This window comes from Aplysia californica, unplaced genomic scaffold, assembly GCF_000002075.1.
Source record: "Aplysia californica isolate F4 #8 unplaced genomic scaffold, AplCal3.0 scaffold00809, whole genome shotgun sequence".
Lineage (NCBI taxonomy): Eukaryota > Metazoa > Mollusca > Gastropoda > Aplysiida > Aplysiidae > Aplysia > Aplysia californica.
Window position 1 is genome coordinate 273003 of NW_004798079.1, and position 11412 is coordinate 284414.

General features: G+C 39.4%; 1 protein-coding gene across 1 annotated transcript in view; it reads right to left on the reverse strand.

Annotated features, from left to right (window-relative positions):
* LOC101860531 overlaps nucleotides 1–8501 on the reverse strand; it is a 24901-nt gene extending 16400 nt beyond the window's left edge. The window contains exons 1-6 of the mRNA XM_013088777.2: nucleotides 8365–8501; nucleotides 7298–7452; nucleotides 6444–6634; nucleotides 5362–5471; nucleotides 3630–3692; nucleotides 1256–1468 (exon numbers count right to left, since the gene is read on the reverse strand). Of these exons, the coding sequence (XP_012944231.1) occupies nucleotides 1256–1468; nucleotides 3630–3692; nucleotides 5362–5471; nucleotides 6444–6634; nucleotides 7298–7437 (717 nt within the window). The 5' untranslated portion in view covers nucleotides 7438–7452; nucleotides 8365–8501. The remainder of the gene's footprint in view (nucleotides 1–1255; nucleotides 1469–3629; nucleotides 3693–5361; nucleotides 5472–6443; nucleotides 6635–7297; nucleotides 7453–8364) is intronic.
* Between the last annotated feature and the right edge of the window lie 2911 nt (nucleotides 8502–11412).

Sequence of the window (11412 nt, forward strand, 5' to 3'; positions counted from 1 at the left end):
ATGGTTTTTGCTTGCATGTGTTTCAGTAACAGGTTCTTTTTACGAGAGAGGTTGTTAGCCTCGTGACTCAACCCCCCGACCTGGAGGGAGGATGACTGGTTTTTTTACAGTTCTCAGCACTGAGTTTACAGGTATCGTCAGAGAGCTTAGAGGTAGCACCACGTCAGTCCTATTCTTTTCAATGTCGGGACTGCACGGCTAAACATCATATCAGTTCAACAATAAGAACGACGATACCCAAAATAGCAGAAAAGAACGGAAATAACTGAAAAACGGCATCCCTGATATATGTTAAAATTTTCAAACAACTAACCAGTTTTGCTAAATACAAAATATTTGCCAGTAAATGATAATATAGTGTAGAGCGCATAGAGCCTGCTGTTGAGCGGGGATGATATGCGCTATACAAATGCTATCTATTATTATTATTATTAAATATAGCATTATTTTCCCGGCGAGGGTTGTCACTTTCAAACATTGCCGTTTCTCGTAAGACTTAAAATTGTTTTTCTCACAGTACAACAAGAATACTTTAACACTTTGCCATCATATTTGGGGGAAAATCCAAAGACACTGGATGGAAAACATCGCCGATCGACGAGATGAGGTGGCAAAGTGTTAAGGACATAGCGGATACATACCAAAGGCAATGTTGCTGCACATTTGGAACAATCATTATCATAAATGAATCAGAAACAAGAATTTGCATATATATTATTTCTAAGTAGGCATGTTGTTGACTGCCTTTTAAAGTTTTTGATTTTAAAAAATGAAACTGAAAAATCTGTATGAATAAATAAACAAAGTTGTCCATCTTTTTGTTATAAGATTGCTCTAACAGCATGTCTTCAAGCACTGCCGAATGACCAGAAATCGCGTCACAATGACTTTAAAAAGTACCTCTAAAAACAAAAAAAGAAAGATATAAAAGAAGTTTTTTTACCATATAGCATAAGGCTATTGTCAGAATAAGCATAGATGTGTGTGTGTTAGTCTTTAGAGTATGTATGTATCTATATAACCCCAAAGGTCTTGTAATTAAATTCCTGCATGTGGTTGAATGATGCATCTGATGTGATATGCAATTTTGTCAGCTTTACTTTTCTTTTCACATTGAATTTTAATGAGAGTAATATATATAATTCAAATGTTTATGAAAACCTGATGTGTTTTTACGGTCCTGTACAGCCAAGAAAAAATTCCCTCTGGGATAATAAAATATTATCTTATCTTATCTTAAAATCTCTTCACTCACTGGACTTGGAAACGCAGTAGATCCTCTCGCAGACACGACGGACTTGCCCTGCGGCGTTGTCGGATTGGCTCCCAGCGACTCAGCCAGTCCAGATATGGTGGTGATACATTTGTCCAGGATCTTGCTGGCAGACAGGACGGCTTCCGAGTCTAACGTTGCCGTTGGTTTCACCGGCGTTTGTGGAACACTTGTACCGACTTGAGGAATGTTAATCTGCAAATACAGTATTGATGTAGTCGAACCTGTCCAAGACAACCATCTATTGTCTAGGAGAAAAGTGGTCATCTTAGTTTAGCAGAAACTGTAAATGCATAAATAGAAGAAATACAAATAGAGATGGTCAAGAAAGGCATAAAAGCACATGAACCGTGAAATCTATTTACAGTCCATAAGTTCCTGTTTCTATATAGATCTTTGTGTCATAACGCAGTGGAATCAGGCGCTCATCAATTTTTGGTCATGTGGAGATAATGAAATCATCTGAAAGCTTATTCATTTGTCTTGCTATTTATGAAAAAAATACCTATTTATCTTGATAGACGCTTACACACCAACAAGCACATAAACAGAATTAACCCCATGTGGGAACCCCACTACACAAACTCCATGAGTAGACCGTTGAACATCTCCTTCACTGCCCAAACCTGGCAGTTCTTCGACGCAAGCTCCTACACACACCTACAGACTTACAAAGCCTGCTCTACTCTGGCACTGACCAGATGACAAGGACACGTGGTTACTTGAGGGAGGCATTGCGATGAGGGGAGATAGGGACGATGGATGTTTGATAGGAAAGAAGAAGAAAACAACACCAGAGCACCCGCCAACCACCCGTTGGAAAAATAGGAAAAATGTCCCCCCTGCAGAAAAACTACAGCAACTGAACAGACAGCACTCAATTACCTTTTGCTTACTCGACACTTATAAAAATAAAATGTATAAACTTAGCACGCAAACCCTCTGCGGGGTACAAATGTTAAACATGTATGGCACACTTTTGCCAGTTTTATTTTCTCCCTTTGATTTACATTTATTGCATGACAAAAAATCAAGATACAAAAAGTGTTAATCTTATGAAGTCTAAAGTTAAGTACATGGTTTCGAATTTTAACCCTTCCAGCCCCAAACGCGTATATTTTCTGCAGTGCGTGAACCTCCAACCGTCCCAAGAGCGTATATTTTCAATTTCGGCGGGTACCGAATTAGTGCATTTAAAAAAATTAGCGAACCTAATTAAACAGTAATTGTTATAATATTTGTTCATTTACCTTTAAAGATTGTTTAATAAGTCATTATCTAAACCTCATTACAAAGATACTACATCAGTTTTTAGAGTGCTTTTCTGAAATACTGCTGTGTTGGCTGGGACTGGGGTTAGGGAGTGCACAAAAATGGCTGGGGCTGGAAGGGTTAAAAAAAGATGTTTTAAAATCGTGATAGTGCTAAAAGAAAGCTGTCTGCCCCATCTGTCTTTTGCTGAGAAAATTTCCACTCTCAGATCATAATATCACAAGTGACATGACTTTGCAAATTCTACAGGTTAATGACATGGACGAAGCATTTAATGCCTGAAGTTTACTTTAGCTTCAGCAAGCACGCAGAGAAAAATCACGCTGACACAAAAATGGCCAGTCTGGGCGAGGTAAAAAGCATGACAGACTTAAGCTTTACTAAAAGTTTTACGGCACTTACAACACAATAAGGTCATACAAGTGCCGAAGACTAGAGGTATTACAAGAGAGTAACAAACACAAAAAAGGAGAGATCAAGACAGAGTTTTACGGCACTTACAACACAATAAGGTCATACAAGTGCCGAAGACTAGAGGCATTACAAGAGAGTAACAAACACAAAAAGGAGGAGGAGAGATCAAGACGATAGACGTTTGATAGGAAAGAAAGAGCAAACCACACCAGAGCAAACCACCACGCATGATAGACAGAGACTGAAAAAAAAAAGACGGAAAGAAAAGAGGTGGGGAATACCTGCATGCATACCAGTAGCACCCTCCGACCACCCGACAGCTGATAGCTTTGGGAAACTGCAGTAAAGTTTACCTCCTACTTCAGGCATTTACAGAAGAAGTGGGTCTAGAACTAACACAAGACAATGTCTATGTCATTTAACAACTTCACCCATTACTCAACACAAAGGAAAATACATAATTACAAGTATGTTGGTCATTTGGTCACTTTTAAGCACAAGGGGGATATCCCGAAAAATGCTGTTTTGAGAAAATCGAAGGTAAAGTTTTGCCCCTTGTTCAGTTTCTTTAAATCTTTAAAAGACATGGAAAGTTTTCTCTATAACCATATACACACCACTGAAACCAAACTTTTCCTATAGGTAGAGCAATGCCCACAAAAAAGATTACCTTGTCCTCTAGAACACCTGACTTTTCTTTCCTTGAAGTCTCAAAGCAGGAGCACTGCTCAAACTGGGAAAAGAATAATAATATATTAACATAATTCTACATAGACCATATATCTCATATATATATAAATATAGTAGCTTAGGCAATTTGCCAAATTTTATTTTCTATTACGCAATCTCACCAACTAGCATATTACAGTACACTTTAAGTAGATCAACATTCCGTTATTCATTTCAAAACCAGCTATCGACATACCAGAAGTACCAATGCTGTAGTGGCAGATCTATATGTGGATCTTAGTGTAACTATTGTTTTAATTTTAGTAGAGGTTTTACCGCGCTCGCAACTGCATAAGGCATAACTATTGGTAACATACGGTACTAATATAATGGAAAAAGCACAAAGATAATTATGACATGCCAAAACATTAACTTTTGGGAAACTAAAGATATATATATACTAAGCAGAAACTCTTGACTTCATTTCTTAATCCCACTGCAACAGCAACAAATTAAGAGGAAAAAAAGATCGAAAGAGGCACTTTAAATAAAAGTTACTAGGTCTAACTAAAATATTCAAATATTCTCTATAAAAAAAGAGCACTGAAATGAGCAAATCAAATACTACAGACAATCCTTCAAATTCTTGGTTTAATAAAATCAAATTAACTATAAATAAAATACGTGATCAATTCCTATTTGTTTGCATCAACCTCCATTAGGCTTTTCAACACACATATTTCCTCAAATCAATTACAACGTACAAATTTTTCTCTCAGTTAAACACAAATTTGTGTTTCTCATGCACCCGAGTGTATAAAAATGCTTGTATGTGACAGATGTAATGCTCTCTACTGTGAACATTGGTGAGGGAAGGGAGTGAGCTGGTTCAATACATGGATCAGAGAGAACAACGAAAAATGAAAGACAAAAGCAGAGATACACAGTCTAAGACAAAATTTTCGTTTTAGTTGAGGTTTTACTGCGCTCGCAACTGCATAAGGTCATATGAGCGCCAAAAGATTAGAGGTGTTACAAGAGAGTAACAAACATAAAAAAGAAAAAGGAGAGATAAGGACGATAGATGTTTGATAGGAAAGAAGAAGCAAACCACACCAGAGCACCCGTCAACCACCGACGTCGATCTTGGACAGGTGGCCATTAGAGCAGGTTTGACTATTGACTGTAGTTTCTGCAGAAAACGCATTTCATTTCTCTGATCTAGCAGCCATCTGAACCTCGTTTTGTTTTGTTTTAGTAAGGTTTTACGGCGCTCGCAACTGCATAAGGTCATATGAGCGCCAAGGGGTGAATGTCACCAGAGAAGTCCAAACGGGGAATCAGGCTTACTCTGCCCACCTCTCTCGCCTCAACAGCACAAAATCTGCTTCGACTATCAAGGCACCCCAGATCACAAGAGTGACAAACATACAAAAGAAGTAGAGGAAAAAAGACGATAGTAAGGATTAGAAAAGAAAAAGCAGCAGTTCCCCCTACGTTGTTCCGGCACAGTATGAGCATGACATTGATAAATCAGCCCATTTACAATTCTACTGTGCATATAAGAACATGTTAATATCCCCCCTTTGGGAATGGCCTAAAGACACTTCAGTCAGTAGCACTGCCCTGGGGGTGTTTTTGGGGGGGGGGGGCGCCGCATCATGATCTAATTCCAATTCCCATAAGTAAACTTCATCAATATATGCATGGAGCAGACAAGGCCGACGGCTTACGATAAACTGGTACTCAGAGTCGGGCTGTCGCATCCACACGCCGGCCGCCAGTCTCACTCCATGAGGGTGACCAAACGTGATTATGTCCCCTTCTTGAAGAACGACGCTCCCTGTTGGACCGTGAACAAAATTTTCACAAATGACACTTGAATCAGGACATTTTAGAGACAACAAATACTGACGAAAAAAATCCTTTATCATGAATACAATCAAAACTTTCATCATTTCTGCAGTCAACACATCCTGTCCAACAGTAAGGACTAAAGAGTTGGCTTCCTCAAAACATCCACAAGTGACAGCAAAGTTCATCATCAATCATTCAGGATTCAAATTGACAAGAAGGGAATGTAGCCTCTTATATTTTGTCATGACGCAGTGGAATCAGGCACTCGTCAATTTTTGGGCATATGGAGTTTTATTGGTATCATCTTAAAGGTTATTGATTTGCCTTTGAAAAAAATATCCATTTATCTTGAATAGAAGTCGAGATATTTGCTCTTGAAAGAGGTGGAGTCTCCTGGTTTCAGAAGTAAAATTAGAGAGAAAATTGCCGCCAAAGTTTGGTGACATCCAAAGCTAAAGAGTATGTGGACACTGCAAATTTACATTTTTTATGCCTTGAATCAATGCTTGTCCATAAAATCCACACATAGAAGTGTTTTTGAATGGACCTACAAGGTGTAGGGCCAAAAAACAAAAATTCGACAAAAACGTTCAAACTGATAGAAAAATGCAGATTTCATGGATTTCATTATTTTGTCGAGCACCTGATTTCACCCCGATACCTTTCCTATAGCATTTTACCAGATACAGTTGGACAATATTGGATAAAGAAAAACCAGTGCAAGCCTAGGACAAAGGCATCGTGCGTGGTGAAATCAGGCGCTCGCCAAAATAAAGAAATTGAAGAAATCCAACATTTTTCCGCCAGTTTGGCAATTTTTATTGATTTTTTTTTTTTGGGGGGGGGGGGGGAGGCTCAAAATCTTTTATAGCAATTTAAAAACACATTTCTGTGTGGATTTCACTGAAAAGCATTGGTTAAAGCCAAATAAAAATGTATATCAGAAAACAAATCTCACCCTGAATTTTTGCATTGTTGATAAATATCCCATTGAGACTGTCATCGTAAAGTCTATGAAAGTTTTCAGATTGCCTGACAATCCTTGCATGCAGTCGGGAAATATACTGACTGGTGACAGGGTTGGAAGAGTCCAGGAGAAAGTCCACCTGATTGCGATTTCGACCAATCAGAGATGTCACCTTACTCAAGCTGAAAGTACATTTATAAATTGTACAAAATCATGTCATTATGTTGAAATCTACAATTTTTAAAAAAGCAAGTACAATAATCTAAAAATACAGAGTAATAATAATATAGTAATTGCATATATATAATAATTATAATAATATAGAGATTATAAATTATAGCACATTATATCAGATCAACACACTACAGCATGAGCACGCTCGACTGCTTTACAGCAGTTATTAAACAAGCAAACCCTTGAACATTAAAAAACATTCTCGGCTTCTCTGGAAGAAACATCATCATCCGGTGCCTTGCCGACTGGCGTGGGCGATCATGGACCTCCACTACACTCTGTCTTGCGTTGCAGCGATGGTGTCTGTGTCGGGAATCTCGGGAAGCATTTAAATAAGGCGCAAAAAAGCTGTACGCGCTCAAATATTAACAATATATGACAAGATCTTACGCAATCTATAGCTGGGTACCCCTTCCCACCTGGTTGAAGTCAGAAAAATTCGTAAAGTGCCTTCCCCAAGGACACAACATCAGGTCCTTGACGGGATTCGAACTCAAACCTTACGGCCGCGAGTCCAAGGTGGAATATATTTCTCACTTCTTTGTAGTTCAACTTCAGACAGGTTCCTCCACTGCAATAATTTGACGTAAAAATCATCATACTATACTCACTCCATAACATCTGCAACTCCTTGCTTGGTGGCTGGCGGTCCTATCCTCCGGAGATGGTACTGTCGCAACCCACTGCTGTTTAGAGCCTCTTCAGTCTGGCACTGGTTCTTCGCTCTTGATGATGCCATGTCAACAGACATGGTTGCAGCATCAGGCTGAGGCAGACAGCAATGATGATGATCATCACGAAACGAAAACTAAAAGACTGTTTGTTTAGGTGAAGAGAAGCACATCAACACAATTAATTGTGTAATGGCAAATGAAATGGTCATGATCCTTTATTTAGTACTTAGCCTGCTTAGAAAAAAGTAAGACAGATGGACAGAAACAATAGGAAAGTAAGGAGTAGGACCTACCAGTGGCGCCCTCCACAACCCACAATTAAAAGTCTGTTCTGTAACTCATGATATAATTTGATTGGTCATCATGTAAAGTAAAAGTAAAGACAGTAAAGTCACTCGTGTAAAGTCAGTGATCTAAATCAAGGCCTACTTTACTATTTTGCCTTTGACGTCTCTTGTCCTTCCATTCATTATCTTTCCTGGACTCTGGACAGTCTAGATTTCATTTTAGGCTACCCTTCTTACATGTATAAAATGTGTAATTTACAGTTGAAGGCCTTTAGATCTAGATCTAGAATCTAGATACATCTAGATCTAGATCTAGATCTAGAAGAGGCCTACTGCACTGTAACATAGATCTAGCAGTGAAGACGTTCAAGATTCAAGTCAATCAAGAAAAACACGACACGTCATTCACTCCGCAAAAACAAAGGATTAAAACACATTTCATCTTCTCGATCTTTTCCATAACCACATTTTGGCATAATTTCCCTTTCCCACATTCTCAGTACCTGAAAATTCATAAATCCTTAAAATTGTCCTTTCAACTGACTTGGTTCTGCTCCGCCGACTCTGACTTACTCCGAGTAAAGTCAACAAGGCAGGCAGAGTCGATCTGGAGCAGTCAAGTTCTTTTCGTCTTGATTTTTAATCTTCAAAAACGCAAAACTTCTGGCAAAATACAAAATAAAATGGCCCAACCAATTAATAAACCATTGCACTCACCCACAGGGAATAAGGGAAATCAATGAAAAGTCAAGTTTGCAAAAAATAGCAGAAGAAGGAAGCCATACAATAATCTGCTTGCCTGGCAACATTTACACTTCCCGCGATTTTGACATTAGCTTCCGGGTTATTGATATCTTGCCGTCCTAAATTTTATTATCCATTTTATAATGTGTATGATATTGTGCATGTCATTATTTTGAGTAAACTCTAGAGTAGTGTTCTTTTCTTTTTACTATACATACATCTTGATTAATTTTTCAGCTATTTAAAAGATATTCTAAATAGTAAAAAGCGTTGATAATAATTAAACCGAATGCCTTTATAATATAATAATTGGGAAACTTTTTGACATCGAAATACTGCGAAATATTGTGAAGACTCACAAGCTCAAAATTATAACCAGGGGCCAGGGATAGCCCACGAGACAATCCCGTTTCTGTTACAGCAGGCTACTTACTACTTAATTAAACTTAAAAGCTTGTACATAGTGCATAAGTAGCCTATATGATGTTCTACAGTGTACTGACACGCGCTCGCGCTCACTTGTATGTAGAGAGAGAGTCAGGGGGAGGGTAAGGTGCAAACTGCACATGCATTAGTACATGTAATACAGTGTGAACTGACTGACAGACACGCGCGCGCACCTGCTTGCATGCATGGCAACAAGTGAGAGAGTGTGTGGTTGGGGGGCTCTCGAGGCCTAGAGGTTAAGGTGTTTGTCTGTCATTCAAAGGTCCCGGGTAGCGACGGGAAAAATTTTCTTCTAAAAAATTGTCTCTTGCTTTACCCTCCTCCTGCTCTCTACCAAAGATCTATCGTCTGCTTTTGTCTCCTCTTTTTGCCCCCACCCTCTCACCCTCTTTGCCCCCTCCTCTGCGCTCCTGGCTCTTTCTGCAGCCTTTCTACTTACTCATTGGCTCCTTCTTACTGCTGTCTTTCAGTCTCACCACTGATCTTCTGGTAGAAAAGATCTACACCTAGCCTTCTTGGACAAAGGCGAGAAATCTCAGAGGTACCGTGAGCAAGTTGTGCACGTTAAAGATCCCTTGGCGATCTAAAATCGACAAGAATAGGCTTTGGCCGCCACCCGGCAAAATTCATAATTTCTTACCAACTGAAAATGTTTTTAATGCGTCCCGCGCGCTCATATATGGCCTTCTGCAGTTGCGAGCACCGTTAAATACTTGCAAACAAAAAACCCAAAACAAAACAAAATTCTTTATAAAAACACATTTTTCGTCGCTAAGAAGTTCACCGTAATAAAAATGAAAAGAAATTTAAGAAAACAGCACAACAACAAAAAACGACTACGGTATTAAGTTTTAGTAGAAGGTTTTACGGCACTCGCAACTGCATTAGGTCATATGAGCGCTAATGGGCGGATGTCAACAGAGAAGTCCTTACAGGGAATCAGACTTACTCTGCTCACCTCTTGAGTTTCAACAGCACGAAGTCAACTACGACTATCAAGGCACCCCGGAAATAGCAGGTCACAAGAGTGTGACAAACATACAAAAGAAGTAGAGGGAAATGACAATAGTAAGGATTAGGAAAGAAAAAGCAGCAGTTCCCTGTTGTAGTTCAGGCAAGTCATGAGCATGACATTGTTGGATCAGCCCATTTACAATTCTACTGTGAATTAGAACGGGAAATGTCCCCCCTTTGGAAATAGCCTAAAGACACTTCATGGTCGGTGGCACCGCCCCGGGGGTGACTACGGTATGCTATCCACCGATATAAGACTGTCTTTATAGTCCAATATACCCCCCCCCCCCTTTTTTTTTTTTCTTCCCCCGTTTCCCGAAAAAAAGGAACGTCACAACAAAACAACGAAAGCCTTTTATTATCCACACAAAGCGGATAATGGCTTCTTCCTTCACAAAAAGACCACTTCTATTGGTCCGTGTGGGGTGAGCAATTACAAAAACGGTGCCATTGTCTATACTGTAGGCCTATACTGTATACAGTACGCCTAATACTAATACGTATATTATAATTTAGCTGTCTCAGATTATAGTGTGTGCCTACTAGTATTTTTAGTTTTAGTAGTAGAGGTTTTGCGGCGCTCGCAACTGCATAAAGGCATGTACGTCATATGAGCACCGGAAGATTAGCGAGGTGTTACAAGAGAATAACAAACATAAAAAAGAAGGGGGAGATAAGGACGATAGATGTTTGATAGGAAAGGAGGAGCAATAAACGACACCAGGGCACCCGCCAACCACCCACGTGTACTAGTGTGTAAACACGCCACCACAAAATACATAATTCATGACAATGACAACGTCAACTCAAGCACTAAAACGTAAAACTGAAAACAAACACGTTTGTTTTCGAGGCGATCGAGTCGGGCGATCGGCCGATCCCAGCCGTAGTGGGCACCCCGTATTAGACTTACACAATTCTCCCCTCTCACCAGGGGCGAAGCGTCTATATAATCAAATAATCACTGCTTCCCTTCCTAATTTTGAAACATTGTCGTTGTCAAATTCATCCTTAAACGTAAACCTCTTAAATTAAAAGTAAAAAGAGGTTCGTAATCCACAATGAGTATGCCTAACATTCAAAACGGTTTCACGGCCACATAAATAGCCTCCTCACCCCTCTCGGGCCACTCCATAAGCAGTCGCAAGCTTTGATTAAGTAAGCTTAAAGTGAGGCTGGAAGAGTCTATCAATACAGTTGAGGGAACATGTGCATAGCAGTCATGGCTGTTTCATTGCCACATATACCCTGTTTACCCCTTTGGGGTCACAGTTATAATCAATCCCAAGCCTTGATTAAGTAAGCTAACGAACGCTGGTCGAGTCTACCTCACAAATGTGAGGGGAACTAACTCCTAACAATCTCTTTACTGCTGCATGTGCTTGTTTTTTTTCCTCGACTTTTTACTGTCCTATAATCAGATCGTGACCTCGATTATAATGACACCAGCTCCTGGCCACGAAAGGCTAACAAAAACAGCCAAATGTGAAATTTAAAAAATGATAATTGTCATGTTTTACCAAAGAGTTAGACTCTCTGGTAGGTCTATAACATATAGAT